This window comes from Stegostoma tigrinum, chromosome 10 (assembly GCF_030684315.1).
Source record: "Stegostoma tigrinum isolate sSteTig4 chromosome 10, sSteTig4.hap1, whole genome shotgun sequence".
Classification (NCBI taxonomy): Eukaryota; Metazoa; Chordata; class Chondrichthyes; order Orectolobiformes; family Stegostomatidae; genus Stegostoma; species Stegostoma tigrinum.
Window position 1 is genome coordinate 60,641,477 of NC_081363.1, and position 24,052 is coordinate 60,665,528.

General features: G+C 38.8%; 1 protein-coding gene across 3 annotated transcripts in view; it reads right to left on the bottom strand.

The window, feature by feature from the left end:
* Window positions 1-1,228: 1,228 nt before the first annotated feature.
* arhgap5 (Rho GTPase activating protein 5) overlaps window positions 1,229-24,052 on the bottom strand; it is an 82,327-nt gene continuing 59,503 nt past the window's right edge. For all 3 annotated transcript variants that reach the window (XM_048537223.1, XM_048537220.2, XM_048537221.1), the window contains exons 5-7: window positions 23,370-23,501; window positions 14,132-14,237; window positions 1,229-2,532 (exon numbers count right to left, since the gene is read on the bottom strand). In XM_048537223.1, the coding sequence (XP_048393180.1) occupies window positions 2,226-2,532; window positions 14,132-14,237; window positions 23,370-23,501 (545 nt within the window). In that variant the 3' untranslated portion in view covers window positions 1,229-2,225. The remainder of the gene's footprint in view (window positions 2,533-14,131; window positions 14,238-23,369; window positions 23,502-24,052) is intronic.

Here is a 24,052-nt window from a genome sequence, read left to right on the forward strand (position 1 = left end):
CCTAAAATAAACATTTAAAAGTCTAAATTTCTGTTTTTCAAAAGTGAATTGTAGATGCCTCTTGTTTTAAGAATTGCATGTAGGTTGTTACAGTTATAGTCAGTACCTAGCTCAATACAGGATTCAAACTCTTCAAAAAACCATAAGAACTGCAGATGCTGTAAATCAGGAACAAAAACAAAGTTGATGGAAAAGCTCAGCAGGTCTGGCAGCATCTGTGAAGGAGAAAACAGAGTTAACGTTTCGGGTCCAGTGGCCCTTCTGTTTTCATTCAAACTCTTCAAGACCAGCAAGTTTTAACCAGCATAGGGAGTTCTACAATAGGTAGATCTATTACTTGGAAAATCTATCAAGAAATAAAGTCTATTTTTGGTTCAGAATGTTAAATGTTCCCTGCAACATATATGCTTTTTGGTGTTATTTAGATGTTTTATTAAGAATGTGCAGTGTGTAAAAAAAATGTCAATATCAGCAGGGCCACAGTTCATAGAAAAAGGATTTTATTAAGGAAAGTGGAGTACAAACTCTTAAGATTTGCTTCTCAAATGATTTATTTACTATAATACATTGTAGCTGATGTCAAAATCTTAAGAGTTTCATGTCAGTTCCACTGAGGTGAATAACAACACTGAGCAAATTGAGTTGTTTTCATAGTTAACTAGCACCCAAACCTACACAAAACATATACTAGCAGCAGAATGTGTTTCAAATGATTAACAACTTTCTGAAAATAATAATGTTCTGATAATATCTGCAAATAGTTGCAAACATTAATTGACTGTTTCAGAACTAGAGTAGAATCAATGCTATTCACACAGCCAGTTTCCCCACCAAATACTGATTACATTCCATCCAGCTCACCAATTTATTTTACATTAACTTTCAGGAAAACGTACAGCACTTATTCAAATTAACAAATCTTCTACTTAAAGCGGAATCATTTTACAGCAAAATGGGTACCAATTTGAGAAAAGTGTATTTTTTAAACAAGTTGTTACATACATGTAATTGGAACAATGTAAGCTAAAATAATATTCTAAATAAATTTTAGTACAAAATACCACAGGAAGTAACAGGAATACAAGCTTTACAAAATTATACATGAACTGTGTGTAATTCCCAATACCCAAAATATTTATTGCTATGTTAGCAATATATAAGTCATAACAGGTTACTTGTAAGGGTCACATTAAAATGAGTTAACAGAAACAAGCAGTACTTGTAGCTATTTAATACACCATTCTTTATTGCAAACACAACATGTGAAAGCCATAATAATTGAAGGATTATGGAAAGATTTACAATCTCATATGAAAAATGACTTTTCTATACACCCAATATTTTCCCCTTTCATTCCAAAAGAGGAAAATTATTTCTAAAAATGCATTAGGAGAAGGTACAAGGCCAACCATGAATTTAACACATGCATTATTTTCCAACAATTAAGGATACTATAAAAGTCTACATTTTATCCTTTAAACGAAACAAATGCAATAAGACATACAGGATAAAATGATGGTAATTTTTAAGCTCAGTTTTCTCTCTTGAACTGATCCTTATTGTGCTGTTAGTCATTAAAATAAGTGATTCTTCTGATAACAAAAAGAATCACCACAGTTCTATTACCAGTAAACAGAAGGTGCAGTAGACATCAAGTCCTTTACAGTACACCTAGCATTTTTTCTTAAAACTACATTTTCAGAAGCAGTGCAAATGTTGGGAGGCTGCTAATGACAGCATTTCCATCTACCCACCCACACAAATATGTAAGACACAAACACAAGGACTCCCCAAACAGCACAAATAAAAGGTCAAATCCAGTTGGAATATTTTTATATTATATTGTTGGCTGAGAAATATATTTGACTTCATTTTGTACAATTTAGTGTATACATAAACTCTGTTATTCACAACTGTCAAAAGTTTTGTGAAGAAAACAACCACAAAAAAAATCCACAGAAACTGTCAAGAATGTTTTTCTTTCATGCAGCAAGTGGAATGTATTTATTGCAGCCAGTTTGTTTTATACACAATCATTTTAGAAATTCCATTAATATCTACACTTACAACTGTCTCCTTTGGTAAGTGAAGAAAGGAATGCTAGATTGATCTTAAAGCAATGTTGCTACTACAGTTTGCAAATGAGTAACAGCTTGAGGTCTTCCAAACTTTAGCAACTGGACTGTCAGATACTCAGTTTATAATGACATGTCTCGCTATTTTGCTCATATGATATCAAGTTGATCTGTCTGGATCTGCGATTGGAACTGCTGAGATGTTGGCGGTGGTGGCAACGATGGTAATGGTAACAATGGTTCTACCAACTGACCTGTGCAAGGCTCCTCAGGAGGAGTGGCTGTTTCTACAATTTCTCCATCGTAAAAGAGGAACTGATACTGCTGAATAAACGTCTCAATTGCAGACTGATTCACTGTAGCATTGGTAAGGCCATCTGGTCTCAGGAAGGTAGGCCAAAAACAAATGGCAAGATTATCTGCTATCATACGATTTGTTTTACTCTGTTGGCTAACCCTGCACAAAACACAAGAAAAATATCAGGTCTAGTTTTAAAACAACTGTATCACCTAAAAAAGAGTTGATCAAAGAAGTGCGGTTTGGATCTCCTGTTCTGGCTTGTTTCTGGCTCAGACGACTAAATAGTTTTTAATGGTCACCATGTTGAAAAAAAACAGTAAACATTAAGTCAAATGTTCACAAGCTTCCAGCACAGAATTAAATATTGTTGGTAAGTAAATTATAGATTTCATATCTATTTACACAGAAAATATCATTTGAAATTCTCAAATTTTTAAGCGTACGCTCAAGACAATCAGTTAATACCATTCACCTTAACGTTTGGAAGCAACAACCTGGTTAAAAGTGTAGCTCAACCAAGGATAAAGTATTATTCACTAATGTTCACAGCTTCTTTGGTGTATATTTGGATACATGTACCGTACTAGGTGTACAAGTTTGTCAATTATTTGTTCCTTCAATATTTTTCTGTTAAAAAATTTTAGGCAAACATTTTAAGTAGTGCCATATAATAGAACTGCCAACAAAACTGGAGCCCATGGGATGAAATAACGGTGGTAAACACTTGTTTTCAGACTGGGTACACAACAAGGCTCTGAAAGTTTCACTACGAGGAGCACTGTTTTTCTTAGAACACAGAACATAGAACATAGAACATAGAACAGTACAGCACAGAACAGGCCCTTCAGCCCACAATGTTGTGCTGACCATTGATCCTCATGTATGCACCCTCAAATTTCTGTGACCATATGCATGTCCAGCAGTCTCTTAAATGACCCCAATGACCTTGCTTCCACAACTGCTGCTGGCAACGCATTCCATGCTCTCACAACTCTCTGCGTAAAGAACCCGCCTCTGACATCCTGTCTATACTTTCCTCCAACCAGCTTAAAACTATGACCCCTCGTGTTAGCCATTTCTGCCCTGGGAAATAGTCTCTGGCTATCAACTCTATCTATTTCTCTCATTATCTTGTATATCTCAATTAGGTCCCCTCTCCTCCTCCATTTCTCCAATGAAAAAAGTCCGAGCTCAGTCAACCTCTCTTCATAAGATAAGTCCTCCAGTCCAGGCAGCATCCTGGTAAACCTCTTCTGAACCCTCTCCAAACCATCCACATCTTTCCTATAATAGGGTGACCAGAACTGGACGCAGTATTCCAAGTGCGGTCTAACCAAAGTTTTATAGAGCTGCAACAAGATCTCACGACTCTTAAACTCAATCCCCCTGCTAATGAAATCCAAAACACCATATGCTTTCTTAACAACCCTGTCCACTTGGATGGCCATTTTAAGGGATCTATGTATCTGCACACCAAGATCCCTCTGTTCCTCCACACTGCCAAGAATCCTATCCTTAATCGTGTACTCAGCTTTCAAATTCGACCTTCCAAAATGCATCACCTCGCATTTATCCAGGTTGAACTCCATCTGCCACCTCTCAGTCCATCTCTGCATCCTGTCAATGTCCCGCTGCAGCCTACAAAAGCCTCTATACTGTCAACAACACCTCCAACCTTCGTGTCATCTGCAAACCTGCTGACCCATCCTTCAATCCCCTCATCCAAGTCATTAATAACATATAAATGTCTTGATAACATATAAATGATCTCAGCTGGGGTATATAAGGCACAACTTCAAAATTTGCAGATGACACAAAACTTGGGAGAAAAAGTAGACTGAGGGCGCCTGTTAATGACAACAGGATACAGACAAGCTGGTGGAATTAGTGGACACCAGCATGTGAAATTTAATGTAGTGAAGTGCAAAATGATGCATTTTAAGCAAGATGGACAGTACAATTTTAAAGATGAAGCTAACAAGCGGTATTTGGTGGTAAAAGTGTACATATCAGTGAAATTGGCAGGGGAGACTGAAAATGAAGTCAACAAGGTATTCAGGATCCGAAAATTGTCACAAGTACACAAATAAGTTAATTATAATAATCCTTCATAAAATACTAGCTTCGACACAAGTGGAATACCGTAACCAATTCTCACTTTAGGAGGAACGTCTGGTTAAGCAGAATAAAAAAATTTACATGAATGATTTCAGGAATCAGGGTGGTTCAGTCTTCTTAAAATAAAACCTTTAGAGGAGATGTGGATTTAACACAGAAACCAGATTCAATGTTGAGAGAGTCAAGCACCAGGACCCCACTTAAAGTGAACAGCAAAAGCAAGTTGACATGAAGAACTTTTTTTTTGCAACTAAAGGTTAGAATTTGGAATGCATTACCTGAGAATGTGTTGAGGCAAATTCAATTGTAAGTCCAAAGAGAACTATATTGATAGCCAAAAACAAAGAAATTGTACAACTATGGTAAAAGAGCAGGGAAATGGAATGAGTTCTTAGGAAAGGGTGCCTCAGATAAGATGAGCAAATGGTCTCCTTCTGCACTGTAATTATCTATATTTTTATGAAAAACCCAAGCGGAGATAGAACTGTAGTGAATCACAAAAACATTGTAGTATCAAGAAAGACAAGCTGATAAAATTATGAAAATAGCAAAATCAGCATTGGGCAATGTAAAACACACCAGCAAGACTACCCAAAACATTCTCCAAAGTTTATTTTTGGGTTGCAGAACAGTAACTTGTCAAAGATAAAAGTCAAAGCTCAATGTCTTCCATTTATAGTCAGGGTTAAAGGCCAGCTCCTCTCGAGATGGAAAGGTAACATACAATTCAAATGCCTGGAGAAAACAAATTATTGACCTATCAACACCAACTCCCTTTCCCAAAAATACATCAAGATATGATTTAATCGACGCCACTGTAACTTCCCTCTATCTGAAGTAGGACTGTGCGGTCAAAGTTTTGCAGTATTCATCTTCACTCAGAACTCCTCCAATATGAAACAATTTATGCAATATTAAGAACATTCAATCATGATAATGACAAGCTCATCACTGCTAAACAATGTCCATTTCAACAGAGTGTCACATTTCTGCGATGTCCATAGCAGTGGCATCATCAAATCCCTCACTAACAGTAACCTGGAGATTACTATTGGCCAGAAACTTAACTAAATTAGACATTTAAATGCTATCACGGCGACTATATATTCCACAGCAAATGACTCACCTCCAGACTTGTCAAAAGACTTTTTTTAAAAACAAGGCACAAGTGAGGAGTGTAATGGAGAAGCGCCGCAGCAACAACAATTTAGGGGAGGCATAGGGATGTGACTAGGCCTAGAAACCAAGAAAACCAGGCAATGCTCTAGGGACGTGCGTCAAAGTCCAAGCCCTAACCTAATTCACCAACTTTAGGGAAAGAAATAAGCATCCCTTACCCAGTCTAGCCTATGTGTGACATAATACGCTGACTGTTAACTGCCCTCAATTCGGGACAGGTTATAAATGCTATCCGATCCAAGGATGCCGACATCCCATGAATAAATAAAAAAGTTCAAAGTACGATGGCAACTTTGATGACAATAAGTTATCATAATTGACAAGAACCCGCTCAACGATCTGAAATAGTTGGTCCTCTCACCAGCATCGACACAACGCACAGCAGCTTCTTGCAATGCAGTGACAGATACCACATAGGCAAGGACAGGAGACACATGAAATTACCAGGACTGTCAATTTCCCTTCCATGACTTAGAAACATACTGCTGATCCTTCATCCCAATTAGATCAAAATCTGGGAACTCCCTATCTAATAGGAGTAAAAGGACCACTCTCAAAGGGACTGCAGTGGTTCATGAAAGTGGCTCATTGTCACCTGCTCAAAGGCAACTAGGCATTGGCTATAAAACTTGCCTTGCTTGCAGCGCCAGAATTAAAAAAGATGAAATGTGCATTTAATGGTCTGTGAACCCAATGCTGTGTATTTAGAAGAATCTAGTGCCTCTTTGTCGCAAAGTTGAGTGGAGTATTTGATGTTCGCAAAATGATAGGGAGGAAGAGTTCAGAGTCCCTTTAAGAGGTTCTGTTTTTTTGGGCTTGGCAACAGCAGATGCACAGAGAGTTCTTGAAACCAAAACATTCTATCAAAAGGCAGGCAAAGCAGCACTTCACCAAGTCAGGAGGAACTGCCGATGCTGGAGAATCCGAGATAACACAGTGAACATGCTTCACCAAGACAACAGATTTTTGAATTTAGCCAATTAATTTAAACCAGGCCCTAGGTATCAAAACCCAATTTAAATTTATGACAACCTAGTGCCAATACTAGTCTAAGAAATTAATATTTCATCTAATAGGGTATAAAAGAACAGGGCATTTGAAAATTGGTGTGTCATCTGTCAAGAGAAAAGCTCTCAGCTGTAAAATAAAGAATCAATGGCGCTCTCAGAATTCTCCAAGGTCCTAGAAAACCATCATTCGAAGTAAAGGTACAGTGGCACTCTTAGATAATATTCCTGACTCAAGAATTCAATGGAGGAAATCATTCCTGACTGCAAGACAGTGGAGAAGGCAAACACATTCCAGAAGACTTATCCTGGCTATGATCTTGAGAGACTAGGTTTTAATTTATTTTTCTATTTACTTTGGTTTATATAAGAAGGACTTGTATTGATTGCAACAGCATACCATCTGAATTTTATTTATTTAGGAATAGTTAGTAGTTAAGGGGGAATTGTTTGGTTTGTAGGTAGTTCTGTTAATTTGTTTACTGTTACAGTTATATAAACAAATTGTTACTTGTTGATTATAAAGAGTGAGTATCAAGGATTTATTTCATTTAACCGGTCCTTTATAATTGGAGTGAGAGATAGGTTATACCATTTTTCACAGTTCCTTTTACAGATTACGAGGTGAGGCGAGCTTCTCTGCATGTTTCAGCTTTAGTTATCAGAGGTGGGTGGGTTGACCTCTCCCTTCATAACAAATTGGGAGCTCAAGTCCAGGATCTGGCCAGTTCGTGTACAGGAACTGAAAGGATTTGGACAGATTTGCTGCACAAAAGGTCCCAGCAGACAAACAGATTTTGGGATTAGGGTTCTAGATCTTAAAAATAAAACTTAGGTGAGAAGTGGAAAATCTGTTTAATTTCAGTTCCTTGTGGTTGATAAATCAAAAAAGTGAGGGGAATAGCTGTTAACATTGCTGGAGGAGTTCTGGTGTTCGAGGATGCTTCCCAAATTTGCCAAGAAAATTCAGCAAGACCGAAGGATATACTTTTAGACTTTGCAAACAGGCTAGATTTGGGTTTAACTAAGGATTAGAGGAAAGCTGAAACTATAACAGAGTTGGTCAACCATTTAGGTATAAAAGAGAGACAGGCAAGTGCAGTGAATTTAGAAAAAATTAAATTGAAAATTAGGCAATTGGACTTAGAAAGAAAAAAGGGAGAAGAAAGGCAACTAAAATGGTTTGAATTATAGACATTAGCACAGCAAAGACAAACACAAAGAGGAAAAAAGGAAAAAAGCATGAGAAGAAAGGGGAAAAAACAGACAGAAGAAAGGGAAAGAGAGAGAAGGGTAAAAGAGAGAAAAAGGAGGAAAAAAGAGAAAAAGCAAGGGAATACAAGAGTTTAAAATTTGGAAGTTGCAAATTAAACAAGAAAATCAATTTAAAAGTCTGGAAATAAAAGTTGAAGACAGACTTCGTGAGAAGTGTGATAATGGGCAAACCCATCATAGCCAAAGACCTGGTAGGGATATATACAAATATCTCAGAACATTACCAAAATTCAATGAAAAAGATGCAGGTGCCTTTTTCATTTCCTTTGGGAAACTGACTACCTAGATAAACTGGCCAGAGATTGTATGGGTAATGTTCATTCAGACCAAGTTGGTAGGTAGGGCCAGTGAAGTGTTTGCAGCACTGTCAGAGGTGGTGTCAAGAGACTATGAAGTGGTAAAGCAGGCTATTTTGAGTGCCTATGAATTGATACCAGAAATACATAGACAATGTTTCAGAAATCCAAAAAAGGAACCAGGTCAGACTTATGCTGAGTTTAAAAGAATTAAACATAGCAACTTTGATAGATGGGTGAGAGCATTAAAGATAGAAATGACATATGAGGATCTTAGACAGATTATTTTGATGGAGGAGTTCAAAAACTCACTTCCAGAAATGATAAGAACTCCTGCTGAGGAACACAAAGTAGAAAATCAAGAAGAACTGAAGAGATAGTAGATAAATGTGCATTAGCCTATAAATCAAAATCTCGTTTCCAACAGCAATTTCATTCCATGAGGGATAAAAATTGGGAAAACGGGAGATTCTTCAACGAAATCAAAATGTAGATCACACTGGGAACAGTTTACCATATGTTAAAAAAGAAACCAAAGAAAGAGAGTTTAAAAAAAAAGAAAAGCATCATGTGTTTCCATTGTCTTAGAAGGAGACACAAAATCACACTGATGGTGATTTAATGCAGGCCATGGGGAAAAAAATGTCGCAAAAGAAGCTAGAACAATGGGATTAGTTGAGGTAGTGAAAGAAATCCCAAGAAAAGTCGAGGGGCTTCTGGCGAAAGCACAGTCCAATCATCGGCTGGATAGTAAGCTAGTGCCCAATCTCTTCAAAGGTTTCACTTCTGTGGGTAAGGTTTACTTAGGAAGAACACGGGGAGAAAGTAAAGTAGTTAAATATTGAGAGATGTGGGAGCTGGTCAGTATCTAATAGTAAAAGATCAAAGTATTTGCACTACTTCTGAAATGTTACGTGAGAGTGTGATAAATCTGTGGAATAAATGGACAGAGATGTGGCATTTCCCTATGTAAGATGAGGCTGGAAAGTCCAATCAAGTGATGGAGAAAGTATTGAAATAATGTCTATTCCAGGAATACAGTTTGTTCTTGGAAACAACCTAACCGGATCCAGGGTGGGAGTGATGCCTATTGCAATGGAGAAGCCAAAAACAATCCAGGAAACTAAAGAGTTAAAGGAAAAATGCTCTGGAATTTTTCTGGACTGTGTGGTAACCAGATTCCACAGTTATAAGTTAACGCAAGAAGGAAAAGCCAGAGAAAGACGGACTGGAGGTCCAGTTAGCTGACACCCTGTTTGACAAAATGGTAAAGCCAAACCTAAGCAAGTAAAGGATCAGCAGAGGGGTTTCATTCTGAAAGATTAATGGAGTTACAACAAAAAGATCAGACAATAAAATATTTCTAGAATAAAGTCTACATGGAAAAGGAATCAGCATGTACTCCAGATTGTTTTTACATTAAGGACAAAATCCTAAGGGGAAAGTGGAAATCTTGGCAGGTCAGTGCAGAGGAGAAATGGGCGGTAGTTCACCAGAGATTGTGTTGCCGGTAGCAGACAGACAGAAAATATTATGGGTAGCACACAAATTACCTGTAAGAGGTCATCCACGAGTGAGGAAGATACAGAAGCATTTCTATGGGCCTGGATTACATAAAGACAAGGTTGAATTTTGCTGTACCTGCCATGCCTGTCAGACAGAAGGAAAACCACAGGCAGTAATAAAACCAGCTCCTTTAATGCCAATTCCTGTATTTGAAGAACCTCTCATGTGGGTTATGATTGATTGTTTAGGTCTCCTCCTTAAAACCAAAAGTGGGAACCAGTATTTGCTAACCATAATGGATGTATCTACCAGATTTCTAGAGGCAATTCCATCACAGAATGTCAAGGCAAAAAGTGGTAGTGGAGGAGTTACCTGCTTTCTTTACCCATTATGGACTACCCAGGGACATTTAATAAGACCAAAGGTCCAATTTTACTGCCAAATTATTTAAGGTGGTCATGGATAGTTTAGGACCCAACACTTTAAATCAAGTGCATACTATCCTGAATCAAAGACAGCATTGGAAAGCTGGCATCACATGCCAAAGACTGTGCTGAGGGTTTATTGCCAGGCTTACCCAAATGGTTGGGATAAAGGCATCCCATTTATATTGTGTGCTATTCGAAATGACCCAAATGAATCAACTCATTTTACTCCAGTTAAATTGATAATTGGACGTGAAGTAAGAGTGCCTTTAAAATTAATTTAAGGAAAAGTTAATAGATCTGAAGTCAGAGATCTCACTGATAGATAATGTATCTGAGGTGAGAGTAAGATTAAACAGAGTAGGGGAATTAGCTAGGCTATATTTGACGGTGGCACAGCATCTAATCAAGCAAGAAGCAGATAAGAAATCTAAAATTCATACATTTGCCCATAGGGATAAAGTACTGGTGCTGTTAATAGTGATAGGAGATCCCTTCTCAGCAAGATATAGTGGTCCTTATCAGATGGAGAAGAAGTTAAGTCAGGTGAATTATCTGGTAACGATGCCAGACAGGAAAATAAATTATCAGGTACATCACGTGAAATGGCTAAAACCTTCCTATGATAGGGAAAGAGAGCTAGAAAAACACATTAGTTGCAGTCTCTCAGTGAGGAATCAAATTCAGGTGACTTGGATTTTGATGTGCCTCAGAATAAACTGAATAATGAGGAAGTCCTGAAAGAATGGGATAGGGTATAAGGTATCTGTCTCAGGTACACAGATCTGCATTGAAAGACTTGTTGCAGCACTACATGGGCATACATTGAAATACAGTGGGGAGGACAAATACTATAGTACATGAAGTTCCAATAAAACAACACCCCTACAGGCTTAATCCTCTCAAAGCAACACAACTACAGAAGGAACTGAAGCAATGCTCCAAGAAGACATCACGAAGATGGCCAAAGCAAGTGGAGTTTGACATGTTAGTTACCAAACCCGATGGTACTCAACAATTCTGTGCAGATTTTTAGAAAACTCATACCCAATTCCAAGGTATGAAAAATGTTAGATTTACTTCATGGTACTGGCAAGTACATTTGTCGGACGGTGCAAAGTTAAATGTCTGCTTTTTTAACCCCAAATGAGCTGCATCAATTTCAATTAATGCCCTTCGGAATAAAGAAGGCATCAGCCATATTTCAAAGGCCTGTGAACAGAGTTGCGGCAGGATTGACCGACTTTGCTATTTACACAGCTGACTTAGTGATCGTTAGCAACTCATGGAAAGATCACATGGCGCATTTGGCAGAGCTTTTGGAGAGACTATGGAAGGTGAAGTTGGTCAGAAATTTGGGAAAAACAGAATTCGCAAAGGCGGAAGTGACGCTCATAGGATTTCATCGGACATGGATATATGACTTGGAGGAAAGTGAAGACAAAAGCCAAAAGCCAACGAGGAATTTCTAAGACCTTCCTTGAAGAAAGAGGTACTGTGATTTGAGATTGACCGGATGCTACCAGGCATTTATACCAAACTTTAATAGCGTGGTAGCACTGCTGACGGATTTGTTGAAGAATCACAAAATTTCAGTGGACAGAACAATGTCAGGAGGCACTGGACAATTTAAAAGCAGTGTTAATCACCGCACTACTTTTAACTTAGCCAAATTTCTTGAAACCCTTTAAGGTCGGCATTGTACTAGCGATATAAGGATTGGGGCTGTGTTGTCACAGGAGGATGATTATGGAATTAAAAGGCCAATCGGTTATTTTTCAAAGATACTCAATCGTCACGAGAGAAAATATTCAACCATTGGAAGAGCTATTGCATTTGGTACTGGCCCTACAACATTTTAATGTTTATGTTGAAAACAATGTGTCAGAGATGATGTGTACACTGATCACAACCCGTTGATATTTTTGGAAAGATTTAAAAACAACAGCACCAGACTTGCATTGGAGTTTAATGTTACAAGCATTTAATTTACAGATTGTACATGTTATGGGTCATGAAGATGTTATTGCGGATGAGTTATCGCGAGTTTAAAAGAAGAATGTGTATAAGATAAAAATGGTAGTGCTCAATGTATATAAAATTAGTATGAAATGTGGAACTCCAGATTAATGACCTGCAGATCTAGTTGTGTTAAGGCTCAGAGGAGAAGAAAAAGCCATCTTTTCATCATGATGGTTCATTTTTTCCCTTTGGGGGAAGAGTGTTGCGAAGTTGGGGAGAGTATTTGATGTTTCTAAAATGATAGGGGGAAGGGTGCATGGCTCCTTTAAAAAATGGTGTGTTTTTTGGCCTTGGGGATTAAAACAAAAATCAGATGTAGAATTTGTGAAATTGAAACAGTGTATCAAAAGGCCATTCTGTTAGCAGGCAAAGCAGCATCTTTACCAAGACAACAGGTTTTTGAATTTAGCCAATTTAAACCAGGACCTAGATACCAAAACCCAATTAAATTTAAATCTGATGGTTTTGACAACATAGGACCAATCCTATTGTAAGAAACTAATCGGTCATCAAGGGTATAAAAGGGCTTTTTAAAATCTGAGAGAGTCAACCATCACGTCAAGAGATCAGCTCTCAGCTATAAAAGGAAGAATCACTGACTCTGAGTTCTCTAAGCTCCCAGAAAACCATCATCTAAGCTAAAGGTACAATGCCACTCTTAGCTAATATTCCTGACACAGGAATTCAATGCAGGAAATCATTCCTGAATGGAGGACAGCAGAGAAGGCAAACAACATTCTGGAAGACTTAATCTCTCAAGACCACAGCCAGGGTAAAGTTTTAATTTATTTTTATCACTTTTATTTATACAAGAGGGACTTGTATTTATTGGAACAGCATACCATTAGAATTTTGTTTATTTGGGAATAGATAGTAGTTAAGGGGGATTTGTTTGGTTTGTTCGTAGTTCTGTTAATTTACTTACTGTTAGATAATTAAATTGTAACTTGTTGATTATGAAGTGAATATCAAGGATTGCTTTCATTTAACCACCCCTTTATAACAGATTGGGGGGGGCATGAGAGGCAGGTTATACCATTTTTCACACTTCGTTTAGCAGATTATGAGGCTAAGCGAGTTTCTCCGTTTCAGTTTTAGTTGGCAGAGGGTTGGAGGGGGTTGACCTCCACTTCGTGACGTTTTTGACATAACATTACAATGAACATGTTGTCAATACATTTACTTTGAGGGAGTTTTAAACACTTTGCAGGGGCTGACTGACTAATTTCTGCTGTACAAATATCATATTCATTCAAACTAAGGGGGCATTCTGAGTGGCCTATTATACAGATAATTCGATTGATCGTTTTGAAAAAGTTCTTGTAAGGAAAACATGGACCGTGTGTGTATTTAAAATAACATGGGGATTTGAAAGATGTTCTCTGGAGAGTTAAGTGCTTAATAGTTCCTTTCACAATTGATTAATGAAGAATGCTCTGATGATCTTCTGCTTGAAAAGTAATTTGCATTTTGAAGATGCCAATTTGTATTGCAACATCCAATGTGTTACCTTGTTTAAAGAGATCAGGACAAGGTGTTGTCCATTGACAACAGCGGATTTCCCTTTTTTCACATCTCTATTTTACTCTAGTGTCACTTCAATGAACTCAATCAGCTCTAACTATTTACGTTATGCAAACATCATCACTTCCTTGTTGACAGCAAAGACTGGCCGTGTACTCCATTTAGATAAGGCAATCAAATTCACAAGTTTCAGCCCAATCTGAAAAACCACACATTCATTATTCTTAAGAGGACAAATTCCTCCAGACTGAAATCTCTTAAAACATCATTAACAATAGTGGGACTACTTGGGATACCCAATTACTGTGATATATTCATCCAAGTCAAGCATCTTTTGTCTGTATTCTACATACTTGTCTCTATGATCACATTTATTCAGTGACCAGATATGCTTTGGACCTACCTGTTTAAATGGGTAATAATGTATTTGAAAACTTCATAGTTTACTGCAGGAAACTTCTTCAATAATTCCTTGAGAGCATTCAGCTTTTCTGTCCTATCCATCAGTCCTGCAAGGCAAAAAAAAAATTACTGCTTTCTCCTCGAATATCAATTTATTTTAGCAAAAGCTTTAACTAATAATTCCAAGGTAAGGCCTGAGCAAATAAACACATGGCTGTAAAGGTGAAATAAACACATAACCAGTTAGCTCTGCAGTTCCCTGCCTTGTCTGGTGTTTTTGTTATTCGAACAAAGGGGCGGGGGAAAGTAAATATAGAAGGATAAAAAGAAGTTTAAATGAGTTCTAAAACAATGAAAGGCCTAGGTCCACCTGATTAACTATCAAACTGAAGAACAACTATCATCTCTCAAAAAACAGCAATGTCATTGTTGCTAAATCTAAAGGACTGAGAAAAATAATTTTCCATCTTGTAAGATAATAAAATGTGAGGCTGGATGAACACAGCAGGCCAAGCAGCATCTCAGGAGCACAAAAGCTCCTGAGATGCTGCTTGGCCTGCTGTGTTCATCCAGCCTCACATTTTATTATCTTGGAATCTCCAGCATCTGCAGTTCCCATTATCTCTGATACTATTTCCATCTTGTAATCTTTATTTCTTCAGAATTTTGTTTACATTGTCTACATTCTTTTTCCATCCCTAGTACCTGCATAAAATGTTTGTCTTTTGTTTATTACCATTGTAATTGAGTGTGTCTCTATTTGGATGCATTCAAAGTGTCTAGTTTAAATTGCATAAGAACAGACGAAAAATCAAATCAAATCAAATCAAGGGCATCAATAACAGCTAATCTTGGTATTTAGTAAAATACGATTTTAACGATTTCTTCGGTGAAATTAAGGCCTTAAAGAAAGGTTTATTTCCCCCACAACAAACTTCAAATCAAAGAAGTTCAGATGTTCAAAAGGATTAACAAAGGAATTATGATGAATGCAAAGGACATGTTTGCACCATTTACCACAAAGTTTGAGTCCAGAATATATTATAAAAGCTGTATACAGCTATTATGACTATTTTTAATACCAATGTCAAATTCAAATGTTGATACACAAACTATCCTTACAAAAGCTGATGAAGAAAATTTGGTTTCTGGTCAGTGGTTAGTGGTGTGCCTCAGGGATCAGTGTTGGGACAACAATTGTTTACAATTTACATAGATGATTTGGAGTTGGGGACTAAGCGTAGTGTGTCAAAATTTGCAGAGGTCCCAGATGAGTGGTAGAGCAAAGTGCGCAGAAGACACTGAAAGTCTGCAGAGGGATAGAGATCGTCTAAGTGAGTGGGCACTGGTCTGGCAGATGGAGTGCAATGTTGATAAGTGTGAAGTCATCCATTTTAGTAGGAATAACAGCAAAATGGACTACGTTTTAAATGGCAAAAAATTGCAGCACGCTGCTGTGCAGAGGGACTTGGGCATCCTTGTGCATGAATTGTTAAAAGTAGGATAGCAGGTGCAGAAGATAATTAAAAAGGCAAATGGAATTTTGTCTGCCATTGCTAGAGGGATGGAGTTTAAAAACAGGAGGCTATACTACAGATAACAAAGGTGTAGAGCTGGATGAACACAGCAGGCCAAGCAGCAACCGTGGTGCAGGAAGGCTGACGAAGGCCTAGACCCTTCTTCACAAAATTTTCTGAAAAGTCTAAGCCCGAAACATCCGCCTTCCTGCTCGCCTGCTGTGTCCATCCATCTCTACATGTTGTTATCTCAGATTCTTCAGCATCTGCAGTTTCTACTATCTCTGAGGCTATGCTGCAGCTGTATAGGGTCCTGGAGGGGCCACATCTGCAGTATTATGTGCAGTTTGGGGTGGGGGGGGTGGTTGGTGGTGGTGATGGTAGTGCGCAGAGGAGATTCATTTGGTTGATTCCAGAGTTGAGGGGGTTGGATTATGAGGACAGACTAAGTAGACTGGGATTGTACTGATTGGAATTCAAAAGAATGAAGGGAGATCTCACAGAACATATAAGATTATGAAGGGAATAGATAAGGTGGAGGCAGGGAGGTTGTTTCCACTAGCAGGTAAAACTAGGACTAGAGGGCATCGCCTCAAAACAAAGGGAAGCAGATGTAGGACAAAGGTCAGGAGTAACTTCTTCACCCAAAGGGTTGTGAATCTGTGGAATGCCCTGCTCAGTGAAGCGTTTGAAGCTACCTCACTGCATGTTTTTAAGGCAAGATTAGATTTTTGAACAGTAAAGGAATCAAGGGTTATGGTGAATGGGCGGACAAGTGGAGCTGAGTCTCAAATAGCTCAGCCATGATCTTATTAAAGGACAGGGCAGGCTCGGGGGGCCAGATGGCCTACTCCTGCTCCTAGTTCTTATGTAAACAAAAGATGGAAGTATTGTGAGCTGCAAGGACAGCAAGGATTAAAAGAAAGGCAGGTTGGTGAAATGGGCAGGAAAAGAGCAGATGAAATTCAATAAAAATAATAAAACTGCCAGAAGTCTTACCAAACCTCTCGGCTGCTCTCACATTGGAGAGAAGACTAGTGGTGGTTTGGCCTGAGGGTTACTATGGTTTAGGCAAGGGGAGAGGTTGGCAAGGAAAATCCCTCATAGTAACCTATAGATAAATATTAATGGATTCATTTTGGCAGGAAGAACACAGACAATATAAAAGGGGATAATTCCAAAGGTCGCAAGAGAGCAATGCGAGCTAGATATAGATGGTACAAACATGCCATCTCTGTCGTGGAGGGAATGAATTGTGAAAATGAGGGATGGGGTGCCAATCAAGTGGGCTGCATTGTCTGGAATGGTTTGGTTTTATTTTTTCTTGACAGGGCATCCCTGGGCAATTTACCTCGCTGCCAAGTACTGGCCAGTATTGCAAAGTAATGGAACAGCTTGGCTAGGGCACATCTAATTGCAAAGTGGACATCCTTAGCACTATTATTGCAATGCTGTCAGAAGCCTATAGCCTTTGCATTATCCAACACTTTGCATCGTTTCTTGATATTGCTGATGACACTGTACTAGTTAATGTCTGCCATCTGTAATACTGGGGACATCAGCAGAAGGCAAAGATGTATCACCCATTCTGCACTTGAGTAAATTTTGGAACAGGATTTCACAGCATGGTTAGCAGTTCAGCTCTCAAAGACTATCAAGATCGTGGCTAGTCTTGCTGCGGTCACAACTCCATTTGTTTGTCTTTCTTATCTAACAAATCTGACTTGAACAAATTCAATGACTCAGCCTCCACTGTTTTCTGAGGAAGACAGAATTCCACAGATTAATGGAGGAAGCGGGGGGGGGGGGATCTCTCAGAATCCAATACATATCCTCACGATCTTTTATGTTTTAAAAAAAAACCACCTCTCATTTTTCTGAAGTTCCAGTGGGTAAAGGATGAACAGATTGTGCTTTTCTTTGCATATGAGCCCTTCATCATGGGCATGAATCGACTAAATGTTCTCCGAATTGCTTCCAACAAAATTACATCTTCTTCAAACAAGGAGGCCAAATGTTGGCAAATGTTTCAGTGATAGTTCTTGCACAGATGTGTTCGACCAACTAATCATTGACAATGAGGATATATATGGAACAATACTCAGTTAGTTGTTTAATTCCTACCACAATTCGTGACTAGATGTTTCGGACTGCAGAGATTACAAAGGTTACAGGCTGTAGTTAAATACAATTCCACTGCTACTGACAGGCTTCAATTCCCCAAGGACAGTTTTCAACTGCTAGGTCTGTTTAAAGTTTGTACCATTTGGCACCGTGGTAGCATCATATAACATTAATGTTGAGACCATCATTAGTCTTTTATTTTTCTCATTTTTGGTTTGGCACTGGATTGCAGTTGAGAACTGAACAGCAGCTTGTTTCAAACAAAAACAGAACAAAATACTGTGACAACTTTTAGGAATTGGCCAAGAAAGATAAAGCAAATGATTTAGTACTCTCAGAACACCCCAGATGAATTGGCACAGAGACATCATTACGCTCGGAGACTGGCAGCAGGTTGGACATTAGTCAATCGGGAAAGTCGGGTACTGGCCAAACAGCCATACAGAATGTTGAAAAAGAGAAACCGAAGAAACTGTTGATGAAACTGTCATTAAACTGACAACTTATGATTTTCATAAAATTTATCCCTTAACTGGGCTTGTCTTTCCGTTGGCGTGAGTGGGGTTTGTGATGAAAGATGACTGGGCTTAGGTCACAGATATTAATCAGATTGTTTTATAGTTCATCCGTATTCTGCTGAAGTTATGTTAGTAATAACAAATTGCTAAATTTTTATGTTATAAACTTAGTGTAGTTATTTGTAAAGTCTGGTAAAGAACAAGCAATTTCAAGAGTCACTAAATTTTTTCATTTCATGTGTTGTGAACCCAGTGACCATGAAATCGATTTGGTCTGGCTTGCTATCCCAGTATCATAACACTAATAATAACAACAATAAAGTGGTCAAGATCTGGAATGCATTTTCAGAGAAGCATGAACAAAAACAAAATTGCTAGAAAAGCTCAGCATGTCCGGGGCGCCTGTGAAGGAGAAAACAGTTAACGTTTTGGGTCTGAGGAAAGGTCACCGGACCTAAAACGTTAACTCGGTTTATTCCTTCACAGATGCTAGCAGAGCTGCTGAGCTTTGTCAGCAACTTCGTTTTTGTTCATACTTCTCTGAAAATGCATTCCAGATCTTGACCACTTTATTGTTGTTATTATTAGTGTTATGATACCCGGATAGCAAGCCAGACCAAATCGATTTCATGGCCACTGGGTTCACAACACATGAAATGAAAAAATTTAGTGACTCTTGAAATTGTTTACTTGTTCCTTACCAGACTTTACAAATAACTACACTAAGTTTATAACATAAAAATTTAGCAATTTGTTATTACTAACATAACTTCAGCAGAATACAGATGAACTACAAAACAATCTGATTAACATCTATGACTCAGCAGGTCTGGGGCACCTGTGAAGGGGAAAACAGTTAACGTTTTGGGTCTGAGGAACTGAGGAAAGGTCACCGGACCCAAAACGTTAACTCGGTTTATTCCTTCGCAGATGCTAGCCGAGCTGCTGAGCTTTTTCAGCAACTTTGTTTTTGTTCCTGATTTACAGCATCCACAGTTCTTTCGGTTTTTATTCAGAGAAGCACATTCAATCACAAGACCATAAGATATAGGAACCAAATCAGGCCATTTAGTCAATCAAGTCTGTTCTACCATTCAATCATTGCTGATACATTTCTCACCCCTTTCTCCTATCCTGACCCCATAACCCTTGATCCTCCTCATAGTCAAGAAACTATTTATCTTAAGTACACTTTGATCTGACCTCCGCAGCCTTCTGCTTCAATGAGACCCACAAATTCACCACCCTCTGGCTGAGGAAATTCCTCTTCATCCAGTTTCAAAGGGTCATCCCTTCACTCTGAAGCTAGTCTCTCCTACTCGTGGAAACATCTTCTCTACATTCACTCTAAGTTTCAAATCAGACCCTCCATCATCCTTCTAAACTCCATTGAGTATGGGCCAAGGGTCCTCAACTGCTCCTCTTTTGATATGCCCTTCATCCCCAGGATCATTTTTCTAAACCTCCTCGGGACTCCCCACCAAGGCAGCACATCCTTCCTTCGAAAGGGGGTGCAAAACTGCTCACAACATTGCAACTGTGATCTGACCAGGACCTGAGACAGCCTCAACACAACCTTTCTGCTTTTATGTTCTATCCCTCCGAAATGAATGCGAACATTGTATTTGCCTTCCTAACTGCCAACTGAACCTGCACGTTAACATTAAAAAAAATTTTTAACGTCGGACACCCAAATCCCTTTTGTGTTTCAAATTTCCAAAGCTTTTCCCCACTTGGAAAATAGTGTATGCCACTATTCTTCTTCCCAAAGTGTATAACTTCAACTTCCATGTTGTGTCAATCTGCCTACTCTGCTAGTCTGCCCAAGTCACTCTGCAGCCCTTCCGCTTCTTCAAATCTACCTGTCCTTCAACATAGGGTGGCACAGTGGCACAGTGGTTAGTACTGCTGCCTCACAGCACCAGGGACCCAGGTTCGATCCCGGCCTTGGGTGTCTGTCTGTATGGAGTTTGTACATTCTCCCCATGTCTGCGTGGGTTTCCTCTGGGTGCTCCGGTTTCCTCCCACAGTCCAAACATGTGCAGGTTAGGTGGATTGGCCATGCTAAGTTACCCGTAGCGTTCAGGATGTATAGCTTAGTTGGGTTATAGGGGGAATGGGTCTGGGTGGGACGCACCGAGGTTCAGTGTGGACTTGTTGGGCCGAAGGGCCTGTTTCCACACTGTAGGGATTCTATGAATTCTGTGATTCTACATCTTTGTGTAATCAACAAGATTAGCTGCAATACCCTCAGTACCTTCGTCAAGATCATTACTGCATAATCGAAGCTTTTAATTGGATTATTATCTGAATATGTAGAAATACTCAGGAATGTGGGTGATTTTGAGACCCATTATTCACACCGTGAACAAGAAGTGCACCCAAAGGCATGATGAGCTGCAAAGGGCTTCTTTAGTGTAACAACAATTCTAATTCATTTTAAGTATTTTGAAAATCAAACCTGTTATGAAATACAAGCAAAGATGATAATGCAAAATAGTAAGTTTAAGTCTTTGAGAGAATTAAAATAAAAGAACACAGAATTTCCTAATTTTATTTCCTGTTTTCAATTTGTCCCCCAACACCTACTTTCCTACCAGAGATAATGCTACATATCCAGGCTCTTCTTCAGAACTGAAGGGGGCTGCAAACCGATAAAATTTATGGAGTAGAGGAAAGGGGAGGAGTGAGTAGAATGGTGGTGAGGGTGCCAGGAACAAAAGACAAAAGGGATGGTTAATGATGATGAGGGAAAGATATAAAATAGGTATGAATGGTAGGTTGGGTGAACAGAAAATAGATCAACTCAGCCAAGTCCAAAGCCAAAACTGAGGGGGCAATCCAAATAGAGGTCACTGGTAATGCTCTGAAATTGTGGAATTCAACGTTCAGTCCTGAAGGCTGGAAGTGCCTAAGCGGAAAATGAGGTGTTGTTCTTCCAACTGTCAGGGAATTCATTGGAACACTGACAGTACCGCGACGGAAATATTACCATTAGAGCAAGACAATTTATTGAATGACAAGTAACTGGACATCAGTGTCATTCTCAGATACAGAGTAGGGTGTTCCACAAAGCTGTCACTTGACCTACTTTTCAACTCACCAATGTAGAGGAGACCACTTTGTAAGCAGCCAATACAGTAGATTTAATAGAAAGAAATACAAGTAAACGGCTGTTATGCCTAGAAAGTGTTCTGGGACAGCAGATACGGGAGGAGGGAGAAGACAAAAGGGCAAGTAGTGTACATTCTGAAATTGCATGGGGAAAGTGACATGGTGGGGAATGACAGAGTATTACAGTGATAGAATGAGTGGACTAAGGGATCACAGAGGGAATGGTCCCTGAAAAACACTGATTTTGGAGGATGTTTGGTGTGACATTCTTCTGAAAATGGTTAAGGATGATCCTTTGAATGCAGGTATTAGTAAGGAAGAAACTGAGAATAAGGAGAACACTCCACTTGTTCTGAGAACAAGGGGAAAAGGGTGGGGCAGAAGTACACGAAATGGATTGCACGTGGCTGAGAGCTGTATCAACTAGATGGCAGAAATCACTCAGTTGAGGAAAATGTATAATTTGCCAGAGATAACCCTGTGGATCATAGCATTATTGGAACAGACGCGGCAGAAATGGAGAAGCTGCGGTAATGGGAATGCAATCCTTACAGAAGGCAGGGTGTGAGGAAATGTAGCCAAGGTAACTGTGTTGTGGAAGGAGTCCAAGCAGAGCTGGAACAAGAAACTTTTCCCAAAGCCCACAGACAGACAGGCATAACTGGGAACTGTGCAAGTACCCGCAGTCGTACTTTAATCTGGAGAAAGTGAGTTGACTTAGAAGAGAAGAAGTTGTTCTGACAGGCAAATAACAGAGCTGGTGGTTAGGGATTGCTCATGTTTGCATTCAACGAAGAGTCTCAGACCATGCTGATGTAAGATGAACTTGTAGAAAGACTGAAAATGCATGGTGAGATGGCAACAGCTGTGGCCACAAAACTGGAAATTGTGGAGCCGATGTAAAAGCTCAAAAAAATTTCAAATTCTGATTCTTCTGGTAATTTACCGCTCCATGGTATGCTCCCATGCAGTTATACAAGATGTAACACTTGCACTTCTACCCTTGCCTCCTTACTGACAATGGTTCAAAATGTACCTTCTGGATGAGACATTGGTTTACTTCTTTCCACTGAGTCTTTTGTATTTTCAGCACACAACGTGGCAAGATAACACAAAGACTAAGTAACACCTTGATAAACACCTTTACTCTGCTCGTATGAATGATCCTGATCTTCCAGTTCCTTGTCATCAGCAAACCATCTTGCTCTCATGCTAATATTTCCATTCTATATCCTTCATACAAGCTGGAGAAGGACCTCGTTTTCTACTCAGAGACTTAACAGTCTTTGGGACTGTTCAACATCTTTACAGCATAAACACTGTCCCCATTTTGGCTTAATTCATGCTTCTCTCTTCACTGCTGCTGCTAGGCCAACTGAGTTTCTGCACCAATTTCTGTTCTTATTTCAGATTTCCAGCATCTGCTGTATTTTGCTTTCTTTTGTTTCTTCTCAACCTGTGAAATGAAGTTTACTTCTGGCAAATATATTTTACCATATTCGTAGCCAGCTTTGACAGATTGAGATCTTTTTCTGTAAAATATTCTGAGCTATTAAGAAGGGAACAATCAACACAATCTCAAATCTTCCCTCACAGGAATAGGGTGGCTTAAAAGAAGGCAACACTCACATCTCTTCAGTGACTTAATAAAGTGGAGTATGAGCCATACTAGATTTATGCTTACTAAACAGCAAGCCACTCACGAGTGGGCATCAGGCAGTTGGGGTGCAGAAATGAAATTAACACAATTTCTAACCCCTCCCACGCCATACTCAGCGCCATATTCAGTATTACCAGAATAACACACAGAATAAGCTCCCTTTAGATTTTATTTAATGTTACAGTGACCTTCTAAAATCAATGTTTGAAATATTAAATGTAATCGACCATTGTGGAACATTCCCATAAATTTCCTTAATGTCAATAGTGTTTACTTATAAAAACAATTAAAACTCATGCTACTTACTAGCTGCGTCCAATAGTTCTGAATGTAGGTTGTAGGGAATAAGTGGGTCGGGTAGATCATATAAGAAAGCCTTAAGAGCTCCTGCCACTGCATTAACAGTCACATCCATTGCCACAAGATCAATGTTGTGATCTAAAAATACAGAATTAATTCATATAAATATACATAAATACATATATAAATTACTTTCACTACAATGAAGAGCTTCACAATGAAATAAATGCAAACATTGTGCCAACTTTCTCCTTGCTGCAACAATTAATCACACTCCTTTCAGTTATGTCATACCATTAAAATCTCAAAGACACTAAAATCGCTATTTTTTTTCCTGAATATATTTTTTTCTGAAGAAGGGTCCCGACCCGAAACGTCAGGCTTTCCTGCTCCTCTGATGCTGCTTGGCCTGTTGTGTTCATCCAGCTTCACACAGTGTTATCTCAAAATCACTATCCTGATTATTTTCCTGAGAAGTTACCATTGAAGTAAGATGAAAGCAAAACTATTATCATGTTTTTTTTAGAAAGTATAAAAAATGAGAAGAAACTTTAATGAAGGCAGCAAAGGTAAATAAGGATGTTGTAAGGTTCTTACATTGGTTTTTGAACAAATATAGTTAGTGTATCATAAGTTAACAGACAAAAAATGTCCAACTTTGAGATGAAACATTACAAAGCTCCATCTGT